Below are 13,118 nucleotides of genomic sequence, written 5' to 3'. Positions count from 1 at the left end.
GTCTTTTGCTCCTGAAAGGCAGAAGACCATCGACGAAGAAGTGGATAAGCTACTCGAGGCGGGCTTCATCAGAGAGACCATGTATCCCGATTGGCTCGCCAATATCGTCATGGTGAAGAAAGCCAATGGGAAGTGGAGGATCTGCATCGACTACACCAACTTGAATCGGGCCTGCCCGAAGGACAGCTTCCCACTTCCAAAGATTGACGAGCTGGTGGATGTGACGTTCGGCTATCGACTGCTCAGCTTCATGGACGCCTTCGTCGGGTACAACCAGATCCAGATGGCACCTGAGGACGAGGAGCATACGGCTTTCATGACCGCCAAGGGCCTTTACTGCTACCGAGTAATGCCCTTCGGTCTGAAGAATGCCGGGGCTACCTACCAGCGACTCGTCAATAAGATCTTCAAAGACCAAATCGGACGCAAAATGGAGGTATATGTGGACGACATGCTGGTGAAGAGTGCACAAACTTCAGATCACGTGCAAGATCTCGAAGAAACCTTCTGCACTCTACGACGACATCGGATGAAGCTGAACCCAACTAAGTACGCCTTCGGCGTGACCTCGGAAAAGTTCGTCGGTTTTCTCATTTTGCAACGAGGAATCGAGGCCAACCCCGAGAAAATCAAAGCAATCATCGACATGCGGCATCCGGACACCAAAAAGGAGGTGCAGCAACTCAACGGAAGGATCATCGTGCTAAGTCGATTTATTTCTCGATCGGTCGAGAGATGCCTCCCGTTCTTCAAAACCCTGAGACAAGCAAAGCACTTCTCTTGGCCGGACGAGTGCCGACGGGCCTTCGAGGAACTGAAGAAATATTTGACTTCTCCGCCCCTGCTTGTGAGGTCGGAGGTTGGGGAAATATTGTACCTTTACTTGGCTACCTCTCCAGAGGCAGTTAGCTCGGTGCTCATCCGAGAGAACGAGAATCGAGTTCACCAACCAATATATTACATCAGCAAAGTGCTCCATGAAGCCGAAACTCGGTACTCGAAGGCAGAGAAAATGATATTTGCCCTGGTCATTTCAGCACAGCGACTCCGTCCATACTTCCAGGCGCACGCTATCGTGGTTCTCACCGACCAACCCCTGAGAGCGATCCTACATCGCCTTGACACATCAGGGCGGTTGGCGAAGTGGGCGGTGAGACTGAGCGAGTTCGACATTCAGTACCGACCGCGACCTGCTCTGAAAGCTCAGATTCTGACCGATTTTATCATGGAGTGCCTGACGACCGATCGAGCATCGGAGGAGGGGAGCCCCAAGAAGGCCGGGACCCCCGAGTATGACCCCGATTCAACCTGGGTGCTGCACATCGATGGAGCTTCCAACGCTCGAGGGAGCGGGGTCGGGTTCCTGCTCACCAACTCGGAGGGAGTGGTTACCGAGCACGCCCTCCAATTCGACTTCAAGGCCTCCAATAATCAAGCCGAATATGAGGCGCTCGTCGCGGGCTTGGGGTTGGCACAGGAGCTCGGGGTCGACAGCCTCAAGATCTTCTCCGACTCTCAGCTGATCGTTGGGCAGGTCAAAGGTGAATTTGAAGTGCGGGATCCGACCATGGCCAAATATCACCAGAAAGTAAGAGATCTCGTAGCGCCCTTCAAGTACTTCGAGATCTCTCACGTTTCCAGGGCGAAAAATGCTCGGGCCGACGTACTCTCCAGGCTTGCGACATCTGATTACGGCACTTTGGACCGGACACTCATAGAAAGTCTCGAGCAACCGAGCATCGATAAGATTGAGGAGGTGCTGCAGCTGACGACAGAGCCGAGCTGGATGGATCCGATCGTTCAGTACCTGACTGACGAAACTTGCCCCGAAGACCCCGTGGAAGCCAAATGACTCTGGTGGGCGGCTTCCCAATATGTGATGGTGGACGGTCGACTCTACAAAAGGTCGTTCTCTCTTTCCTTGCTGAAGTGCCTGGGGCCAACCGACGCGGACTATGCACTCAGAGAAGTGCATGAAGAGATCTACGATAATCACTTGGGTGGCAAATCTTTGGCCTACAAAATCCTACGACAGGGTTACTACTGGCCCACCATGAAGAAGGATGCGGCTGAGTTGATTCGGAGGTACGAACCATGCCAAAGGTATGCCAACATACAACACCGATCCGCCAGCCAGCTAACTCCCGTCGTCGCCTCGTGGCCCTTCGCCCAGTGGGGAATCGACATACTCGGACCTTTCCCTCCGACGTCCGACCAACGAAAGTTCATAGTCGTCGCGATCGACTACTTCACTAAGTGGGTGGAAGCCGAACCTCTGACGCAAATCATCGAGCGGAAGATGGAAGACTTCATCCAGAAGTCCATCATCTTCAGGTTCGGATTGTCGAACACCATTATCACCGATAATTGATGACAATTCGACAACCAGGACTTCAGAGACTTCTGTGTGAGATTTCATATCGCGAACAGGCTGACCTCAATCGGGCATCCACAGTCCAACGGCGAGGTGGAAGTGACCAACCGAACCATTCTACACGGACTGAAGATCAGGCTGAACGAAGCCAGGGGCCTCTGGGTTGAGGAACTGCCCTCTGTCCTATGGGCGTACCGAACGATGCCCCGTGTCCCAACCGGAGAATCTCCCTTCAACTTGGCCTACGGAACGGAAGCAATGATCCCGCTGGAAATCGGGCTACCGTCGATCAGTATCGTGAGTCGGACAACTCCGAGTGTCGGAGAGCCGACTTAGACCTCTTGCCCGAACTCTGACGTGAGGCATAACTCCGTATGGCTTCCTACCGACAAAAGGTAGCCCGGTACTACAATGCTAGGGTTAAGCCGAAGCTTTTCCGACCTGAAGACCTGGTCTTAAGGAAGGCGGAAGTCTCGAAGCCCCTAGACCAGGAGAAGTTATCTCCGAACTGAGAAGGACCCTACAAGATAGCCGACACCTACCGGTCGAGAGCCTACCGACTAAAGACCCTAGAAGGAACGGCCATCCCCCAGACTTGGAATGCCGACAATCTGAGGTTGTACTACTAGTGAACTCTGTATCCTCTCGTCTGGAATACAAATTCAGTTTCAAAATTTCAGAGTCTGGAATCTCGACTCTTCGACTGTGGGTCGGCGCTCGCCAGGAGTACGAGCCCCGACGCCCCGACTTGGACCCAACGTTCCGTTGGGAATCAACGGCCCGATCGCCGACGACACATCGGACACTTATGATGACCGATGTATCCACAACGACGGGAGCCACACTCCTTCTACAGGCAAACTCCCGGGCAAAACAATCGGCTAACTTGCTGACTTGGCCCCGGCCAAGAAAGGCCAAGAGCCAACGCGACCAACGTCGCGTTCGCGACCTACCGACCAGGTCACGACCGATCGAAGGATATTCGGCTTGCCACCGTTTATCACGCGCCGCGACGTATGTGCCCGATCAAGGTCTGGATAATGAGAACTCGACTTGCCATCATTTTTCCGACTGAACACGTCGGACGCCATCCGACTGAACGCGTCGGAGCCATCCGACTGAATGCATCGGATGACATTCGACCCTACGGAATGATCGGGTCATCGGGCTGTGTCCAGAGGTTGGTCGACCTTCGACTCGACGAACACGCCCGACTCACGTCCGGGCGACGTACACTCGACTTCGACCTTTGACTCGACGAACATGCCCGACTCACATCCAGGCGACGTACACTCGACTTCGACTTTCGACTCGACGAACACGCCCGACTTACGATCGAGCGACAGACGTTCGACTCAGGTCTTCGATGGTCGCACCCTACGACCGTCAGAACGACCGATCTATGATCGGAACTCGCCTTGCCTTTTCCATGGCGCACGCTACCGACTATCTTGACTAACGACCTGGGATATTACCGAGTGACCTAATAAGGTATGTCGGGTCTACGACTCTACGCTTGGGAAGCATTTTAGCAAGGCCCGACTCTACAACTCTATAACTATACGACTCTACGACTCTACGACTCTAAGCCAGAATGCGTCTTAACATGCAAAGGGAAGAAAGTTGAAAGTTCTTGATTTCATTCATAAATACATCGAGTCTACAAAATTGGGCCGAAGCCCGATTACAAGTATACAAAGCAAAAACGATAAAACTCCGATTATTCTTCGGAGTCGACCTCTTCGACTGGGAGAAGCTCGGGGGCAACCTGTGCGTCCGCTCTGGTCGGTGCTGGATCGGAGGTTGGGGCCATCTCCCCTTCGGCGACCTGCTCCGGGACGGTTTCCTCCACCGCAGTAGGGTCCCCCGACAATGGGTCGGCCACCTCTTCTGTGGCTTGGTCCTCCGATCCTAGGGGGACAATGCCGCCGAGGTCAAGCTCTGGGTACAAGGCCTGGACTGCATCCCGAGCGTCTTCGTACCCCACCCGGTACGACGAGAAGCCGCTTTCCAGGAGTTCCTCCCGATATTTGTCGGAGCCGCAGAAATCCTCCACCGCCCGACCTAATGACTCCTTCGTCGACTTCGCCTCCGCCTCCGCCCGATTAAATGACTCCTTCGCCGACTCCGCCTCCGCCTTCGCTATGTCAGCGTCGGCTTGGGTGATTGACAAGTCCTCCTCGGCCTTGACGAGATTCTCCAGGCTAACCCGGAGCTGCTCGCGCTCGGCCTCGAGTTCGGCGACGATGCCATCCCGCTCGCGCCGCAGTCGGTGAGCGGTTCGACCCTTGCGCTTGGCTTCCTCGCGGGCCGACCTGAGTTCGGCCCCCAAGGCAGCCAAAGCGTCTGTGAGGCGAGAGATTTCATCCTCAAGTCTCGCCACCCGATCGGTCGACAGCTTCAGCTGCTCGACCAGCACCGCCTTCTCAGCTTCGGCGGTCACCGCCTTGTCCTTCCAGGCCGCCCGGGCATCCTCGAACCTTCGATATCCGGCCTCTAATTCGGACATGGTGTAAATCAACTGCAAACAGAAGCCGACCGTCAGAAAGATAAAATAATAAAGACGACAACGGAGAAAGGAGGCAAGGCAGAACTTACCCCGATCATGGTCGGGTAAAAGAAAGACAGTATTTCGATCACCCACCGAGTCTTCAGGACCTCCCCGTCGGCCGAAAGGAGGGTCCCCTGGCATAATCTCCTGGCCAAGTCATGGTCGGCCAGGGCCGACGCTCCATCGGGGATCCGGGCGCCAGGCGACGTGGCGCGACCCCCTGACCTTGAGTCATCTGCGGGGGCCATCGGAGCCTTCCCCCGACCGGCCGCCCAGGCCCGTAGATCGGGGAAGGAGGGGAGGCTCGAACTTGATTGAGCTCCCCCCGAGGCAGCAACGGGAGCCGACGAAGGACGTTCGGGCTCCCGAATGATATCCTGGGCCTCCTCCATCGGCGAAACCGCCGATGCTCCTTCGGCCATTCCCTCCACTGGCTGCTCCTCTAGTGGCACTGCCGGCGTCGAAAGCGCGATGATCGGATCCGACGGATCCGGTCGGGGCCAACGTCTGGGGCCTTTTCGACGGGCGTGAGGGCCCGGCCCCAGACGCCGGCCTCTTCCTCGCTGCATATTGTCGGATCTCGACGTTTGTCGGTCTCATCCTCGGCGACGTACCTACAATTTCAATAAGAGAATTAGTACGTGTTCGGAGACAAACGAGAAGTGAAAAGACAACCGATGGATCGGGCAGTACCTAGATGGGGGACCAGGCTCAGATCGGCGTCATAGAGGGCTTGTTCGGTAACTAGCTCCCTCTGCTTCGATACCGATATATCCTTGAGTCGGTAGAAATCCTCTCGGTCGTCCGCCTCCACTCGGTTGTTCTCATTCGGCCCAGTCCGAGGCTCGCCCCAGCGGGAAGGGAACCCCCAAGGAGAAGAAGAAGAAACAAAGAAGAACTGATTCTTCCACCCATGAATGGACGATGGAAGACCAGTAATAAAAGAAAGACCCTTATAGGGATTGAAGAGCCACCACCCTCGGGCTTTAGGGTGGGGTCGAAGGACAAAGAACGCCCGGAAGAGAGAGATTCGAGGGTTGGTCGGCAAAAACCGACACAATAGAGCAAAACTGATTATTAACCGAACTGAGTTCGGCGCCAGTTGCGCCGGACAAAGTCCGTAATAATCCAGAAGGTTTCGGACAAACTTTGAAATCGGAAGATGAAGATCGGCCCGAAGGTCCTCGACATACAGAGCCACCTGGCTCGCGGGTGGGTTGTTGACCCGTCCCCCGGCCCCAGGGGCGAAGAGTCGGAACTGCTCCGGGATACTGTACTGATCCCGAAGCTGATCGATATTCAGCCCCGAAAGCGAAGAGACCTCCACTTCTAGGATCGACCGAAGATCATCAGTCAGATTCCCCGACTGAGCTCCCCGAGGAGAAGTTCTGACCATGACGCCAGAACCAGGAAGAAGAAAAAGACAGAGAAAAAGAAGAAGAGGAAGAAGAAGGGGAAAGAATTCTAAAAGAAGCAAGGAGAAGGCGAAAGGAGACAGAAGTCTCGAAGGGACTTCTCAAAAAAGGGGAGCAAAAGCAACTACCTGGGACAAGGGGGACTGCTCGGGCAGAGTCTCTACAGCAGAACTGTGAAAGGTAAGGTTTTGGATACGAGTGACCCCATATATATAGGGCCCCTCGACGGTCGGGATGAGGGCGCGCCGACGAGGACCTCTTGGATGATTGACATGTGGCAACATCCGGGCCCTCCTTCGGCCCGACGATTCGACGCACCAGTCCCAGATCGGGCCACGTCGCCTTCATCCGCACGAACGACTCCGACCCAACGACCTCCCGACATGTGGCGGAAGAACCGCGCCCCAGAATTAATTCACTGACGGCGGTCCGCGCTCCCAAAGAAGCGCCAGACGGCGGTTTACGTTCCCCAGAAGATGTCTGACATCGGATCATCCGGCACCGGATCATCTGACATCAGATCGTCCGACACCGGATTGTTTGACATCGAATCGTCGAACATCAAGTCGTCTGACACCGATTTGTCCGGATCGTCCGCTGGTGAGGTCAACAGGATCAGGGCATGACGTAATGAAGATCCACTCCTTTCGCCCGACGCCCCACCCGCGTGGAAACACGGGCCGACGTGACATCAGGCTCAGGAGTGGAGGGGCAACTGTTGGGATATACCGATTGACCCTGACGCCGACTCACCGATGGGTCTCGATTCCGACCCATCCTCGAGATGTACCAACCGATTTTGCCCGTCTGACGACGGGCGACACCGACAGTAACTACCGATGATGCCCAGCCCGAGCGTGTCGGCCCAATAGGCCAACACTGCCTCCGATCACCTGAAAGCCGACCCCGCATCACCGACTCCCTGTCGGGTGGGACATCACCGACTCCCTGTCGGGTTGGACAACTGGCGTCCGACTTCTACAGACCCTTCTGGACGCCGACTGTGCTCTCGAGTCGCCGTCCGACAGCCGAATCCTGATATACAGTCGGTCGGCCCCTTTCAAAAATGTCGAACGACCGGCATGGGCTGCAGTCCTGTCAAAGACAGGTCGTGCAATCGTCAGGGGGCATTGTCCTGCCAGGAACCTGGGGCGCTGTCCTGCCAAGGATGCGAATTAATTCTTAGGACCTGTCAGTCCGTCGACGACATGACAATCCCCGACGATTTGACAACTCTTTAGTTGTCTACATCACCGACGGCGGGACCATACCACCTCCTACTATAAAACGGGATAAGGCAGCAACTTACAGGGGGCCCCTTCTCTCTCTCTCTCTCCCTTTCTCTCTCCATCACTGAGTCCCCTGATTCTTCTCTACTGTTGCCTAGTCTTCTCTCTGACTTGACCGTTGGAGGGTCTCCGTCAGAAGTATCTCCGATCAGTGTGAATTTTTTTTTACAGATGCTTATTTTTGACGATCAGACGATGAGAAAATTGACCACAATAAACCTCATCAGCAGAGTGACTCTTCGTTGTGACCTATTTGAGTGACCGAAGCATTGCTCTTCTGTTAATCCTGATAAAATTTAGTCCAACGTTTAACGGGAAAATAACATCCATCCACTTCTTTCGTTACAACATAAGTAATGGAGTCCAGGGTTCTGTGATAACAGGATAACGGTGTTATTGAACCTTGGAGGTATACCTACCGTACGTTTCTGGAACTCAAAATCCATTGAAGAGGAAACAATGATGAGGCAGAGCAGCGTTATCTCCATCACCCCAACAGGGAGCATACGAAGAGAAAAAGTAGCCCAGATAGAAGATGATAGCTCTCGGGGTCTCGTCACCTCCCTCCTCCTCCTCGCCATTTGGCCTCGCTTCCTTCGCCTCTCCTCCTCGTCCTTCGCTTAGAATTTTGTCTCCGTTTCCTTCTCTGAAGTCCTCCTTCCATGGAATCCGGATTGGGAACGACGTCCGAGCTCTGACGCCGTTGCCGTCGCGCCGCGGCGGCGGCGGCGGCGGACGGATGGTGGTGAGGATGGCGAAGAGGGAGGAGGAGATGAAGGAGATTAGGGCGAAGACGACGGAGGAGCTTAACGAGGAGGTCATCGACCTCAAGGGGGAGCTCATCATGCTCCACCTCCAGAAGTCCGCCCGGAATGAGTTCAAATCCAGCGAATTCTCCCGCATGCGCAAAAGGGTAAGCTTTTATCCCGATCTTTTTTTCGTCATGGAAGGGGGAAGAAATCACTTTCTTATCTTAATTCTTGCTTTTCCGCTGTTCAAAGTTGGATTTTTTTAAAAAAATCTTTTCTGTGGTTACTGATATGAATTTCTGCTTATATATATCAGGAAAATGGTTTTTTTTTTCTTTTTTTCCTTGTCTGTTTTGGTACTTCGCCATGTGATGAAAGATGGATAAATAATGCTAGTTGTGAACTAGTGGGTAGTGTTGAATAGTTAATCAAATGGAGGAAAGAGTTGTCTGGCAGTTAGGGTTTTTCGATAGGTATCTGAACATAGGCAATGCCATCATATAAGCAAAGAAGAATAAGTTGATGTTGATTCATAAGTAGGTTTGCAGTTTGGATAATTTATCTTCAAGGGTATGAAACTTGAAATGCTGTTTACTTAGTCTTGTTACCAGTTGTTAGTCAGTATAATGGATTTAAGAATCTATTGAAAATGATCTTATATGATGTGCTAAATGGAGCTGATGTTAAAAAAGTTGTTGGGATGATGTTGGGAGTTTGATACTTTCTGCATCCTAGTCAGTGTTGTTGAGGGGATGCTAGTAACAAGCATTCATTTACAAAGCAGAATGAAAGAAATAATTATTGAAAATGACCAAATTAAGGAAAAAAAAAAAGAGCATAGGTGGGTTCACTATTGTAAACTTTTCAAGGATATAAATGAGTTAAGGAGAAGAAATATGGTGGCTTTTGCTTTTTTTTTTTTTCTTTTTGGAAGGGGGGGTTGACTTTTCCTCAATCACCATATAATATTCATTTGTCACTAAGGTTACATTTGGGAGAGGAATAAGGAATAAAAATCACTTAACCCACTTTTCCACCCTTTTTCAGCCAAACACTTATTGGAGCATTTGAATCAAATCACTTTTTCGGAAGGGAAAAATTGGTATTTTAAAAAATTGGTACCCGACTTTTTTCCTTCCCAACCCATTTATCCCACTTAACGTGGAAATAAGTTACTCCAGCATTCAGGCTGGAGTAATTTATTCTGAAGTAAAGAAGAGTAGGAGTAAATTAACCCATTTACTCTGGTTTAACATATTCTGCTTCCAGATGCAGCCTAAAAGAGTACAGTTAACAGATTCCTTTTTTGTGCATAATGGTGTAAGGTGTAATCATTAGTCTGGACTTCTTCCGCTTTTCAAATGCAAGGGCTTTAGACAACCTCTTTGTTTATTCGTCTTTGGCAATGGTCATTTTTACAGGCCTTAGTGTACATGTCCTAATATTGTTGAAGGAAACAATACCAATAGTTTAGGTCTGTGCTTCCTTCTTATTAAATAGTTGTTTCTGCTTAAGTATTCCTAAGAGCACATGGGGAAAAAAAAAGAAAATCACACCATATTAGCTCCTCTAATCTGTTTGCAAGAAAAGGTGTATAGCCTGGACGATGATAGGGATCCAAGTGTGTCATGAATTTGTGCATCATGGAATGGATTTGAATGTTTCCCTTCAAATTGAAACTTACAACAACATATAGAAATGCAACTGCTTTTAGAAAGAATCCTTATGATAACACATGGCAAAATTATAGATACCTTATTGTAATTTTCACCCCATTGTGGGATTTTCTTGTGTGCTGCTTATTTTGACCATCACTTATTCTTTAGTTTGTTAAGATTCTATGTATAACCAAGAAAAACACCTTTCCTGTCCCTGTTGATCACTGAAAACTTATTTCTTTTCTCGCATGTCCTTGAGCTCTATCATTTTCGTATAGCTGATTTTATAAGGATAAAAGTTCAACATATTGTCCACTATCATTATCTGCACTTGTGGCATATTAATAGGTGTTGCTATCCAATCTGAAGTATTGGTAACACATTATTTTTTGGTATGATAACCAAGTATAGTGAAACTTCTTAGTTTGAAACTCATGCACTAGCAGCTTGGACTTCAGGGATTTGTGTATTGCTCTAGCATGAGGTCAGGCTGCTTTGCCCTATCCCAATTACATACTGAAGGTTAATTTTCTTTGTAAAATCATGATTAACCATGCAACTTCTGCCTAACCGTGTATACATAATTACAAGGCATCCTATGATATTCTTATGCGTATTCATCAAAGGGTTTCTTCTTTTTAACTAGGATTTTGCATACAAAGCCTACTCAAGTGAATTTGGAAAATGCTGGTTGTCAACCTAATCGTTATGTCATCCCTACCATCCGACGAATGTTCTGATCTTTAACGTGATGATTGATGCCCCTCTTCTAACATGCTTATTGCTTTAATTTGCAGTCCACAAATCCAGACTTTTCTTCTCTTCAGTTTGGAGTACAAAAAATATTTCAATATGCCTTTAGGAAAATTTATATTCCCTATGTTAAGCCCCTTCATTGATCAATGGTCCACTGAAAATTTTATCTTTTGAATTTTGCTTCTTGTCCATATCTCAAGTTTAGGATGTTGATAAGAGATATAGATCAATAATTATCCTTACAGATAGGCTATAAATATGTTAGTGTTGTTGAGACATACTAGCGAGATTCAAAGAAAATTATATAAGATAAAATAAGCCCAGAAATGCATTGTGGATAGAGTGATGATAGGGTGCACTATTGCTGCTCAATGCCAAAGTAGATATCTAGTAGAACTAGGAAGATGTTTAAGAATGATGCGCATAAGAAAGAACTAGGAAAATAGACTTAGGGTGCATTATAATAATTTCAGGAGTACTCAATTTGGACGTTTGAAGTGGTGGCTGATAGCGTTCAATGGAGTGATCATATTCATCAAGGACTGAAGGTCTTAACACTTGAGAATCTCAATTTTATGGTAAAAGATCTAGAAAAGGAAAGATATGGAAGAGAGAGTGAGAGGAGGGAGAGAGAGAGTTAGAAAGAAAGTAAGAGGCAGCAGAAGGGGAGGGCTTAATACTCTCTCACCTTCTTCCTTCACACTGAGAGAGGGAGAGAGAGAGACAGGAAAGGGGAAGATAGAGCAAGAGAGAGAGAGAGAGATGACAGAAAAAGAGAGAGATGATGGGCGGTGGTGGTTGTCAGAGGCATGTGAGAGGTGAAAGAGTCGCATGGGACTGGGGTGAGGTATGATCAGCAGTGAAGTTGAGAATCAGAGAGACAGACGAACGGAGAAGAGGATGAGGTGGTGGAGGGGTTCTCAGTGTGGTCGTGGAAATTAGGGAATTCATCCCCGCTTTTCTGTTCCAAATAAGGGGAAGGACATTGCCTCCACAAGCAGGCTTGGTGGCGATTTGGGCCTATCCCAGGTATCAAATAAAATAATGCCACAGCAATTTGGATGTTTCTCATTATCTGTTAGATAAGGGCTATGTTCATCATTTGTTTTTCCCACATGAATTCAGGGAACAATTTGATATAATGTGATTTCTGAAATCTATTTTACAAGAGAATATGATTCAATCAACAGTGCTACTTATCTAAATCTTAAAAAAGAAAATCCTTCTTTTGATCTCCTAACAAACTGTTCTGCATTTTCCCAAATTTTTTCTTCCTTTTATGCCTCTCCATTTGGCACATATATATCATGTATCACAACTGAAACTTGGGTAAGTGGGGACGGTATTGATATTACATGTAGAATTATCTGCAAAATGATGACAATTTTGTCCTATTTCCTTGGAAATGTGTTTGGCCAGAACATGTGAATGATGAGCCCCAAAACTGAACCTTGTATACCCCTTAATCAAATGCCTATATATTCCCCTACTTATGCCTTCAGAACTACTAGCAAAGATTTAATTTTCTAGCATGCAATAGTCTAAAGAGCTATCAGAAACTAGTAGTGAAAAAAAAAAACCGAGGCACATTATGGATCAGAACAGTCTTAAGATACATTTCCTCGAGGAACCATGATTTCACTAATTATTATAACTAATGAAGATCTACATCCAACTGAATGAACGGACTTTAAAAGAATCCTGTAGTTATGCTTATTGTTTGTTAATATTGTATTAACGGCAACTGTAGGTCCACTTCTATCAAAAGTTGTGATGCATCTGTGGATCTTCTACCTTCTCTTGGAAAACAAAGCAGGAAAGGCTCATTCAAGTGCAACTCAACTGATCCTTATTGGCTTCCTTCCTAGCCAGACTAGAGAATCAGAGTTAATGGGAAAGTTATTGTGCATTTAGAATTACATCCTAATTCCTGTTCCATTTTTTATCTACATTCAGATTGCTCGCATGCTGACTGTTAAAAGAGAGAGGGAGATTGAACAGGGGATCAACAAGAGACTGTCAAGGAAACTTGATAAGAAATGGAAGAAAAGCATTGTCGTCAGACCACCGCCATCTCTGAGGAAGAAGCAGGAGGAGCAGAAAGCAGCAGAGGCAGAGAAGTCAACATAAATCATTTTCATGCTTTTTTCTTTCGCTTTTCAAGTTTTCTTTGTTGCATGCGTTAAAAATTGGACAAAAAATATTAACTACCTGGTTCCTTAGTCTTTTTTGTAAGATTATATTAGGATAGGCCCTTTTTTCTTTATATGTAATCCCTTGATTGCAAATCTATATTGTGGAAAAATATCTTGATTCTATTTCTCTT

The 13,118-nt window shown here is 48.4% G+C and overlaps 1 protein-coding gene across 1 annotated transcript; it reads left to right on the top strand.

The window, feature by feature from the left end:
- Positions 1–8,103: 8,103 nt before the first annotated feature.
- On the top strand, positions 8,104–13,118 carry LOC105056818 (large ribosomal subunit protein uL29c). Its single transcript, XM_010939144.4, has 2 exons — positions 8,104–8,542; positions 12,749–13,118. Exons 1-2 carry the CDS (start codon positions 8,165–8,167, stop codon positions 12,920–12,922), a joined length of 552 nt encoding a protein of 183 aa, XP_010937446.1. The 5' UTR covers positions 8,104–8,164; the 3' UTR covers positions 12,923–13,118.

The sequence above is a fragment of the Elaeis guineensis genome, chromosome 13 (assembly GCF_000442705.2).
Source record: "Elaeis guineensis isolate ETL-2024a chromosome 13, EG11, whole genome shotgun sequence".
NCBI lineage: Eukaryota > Viridiplantae > Streptophyta > Magnoliopsida > Arecales > Arecaceae > Elaeis > Elaeis guineensis.
Note: the sequence above shows the minus strand (reverse complement) of the source record. Positions and strands in the feature narration are given on the sequence as shown.

Bases quoted from the DNA above. Each gene is read 5' to 3' on its own strand.
- LOC105056818 (XM_010939144.4), top strand. From the start codon at position 8,165: ATGATAGCTCTCGGGGTCTCGTCACCTCCCTCCTCCTCCTCGCCATTT. The intron at 8,543-12,748 runs GTAAGCTTTTAT...ATCTACATTCAG, and splicing joins TCTCCCGCATGCGCAAAAGG to ATTGCTCGCATGCTGACTGT.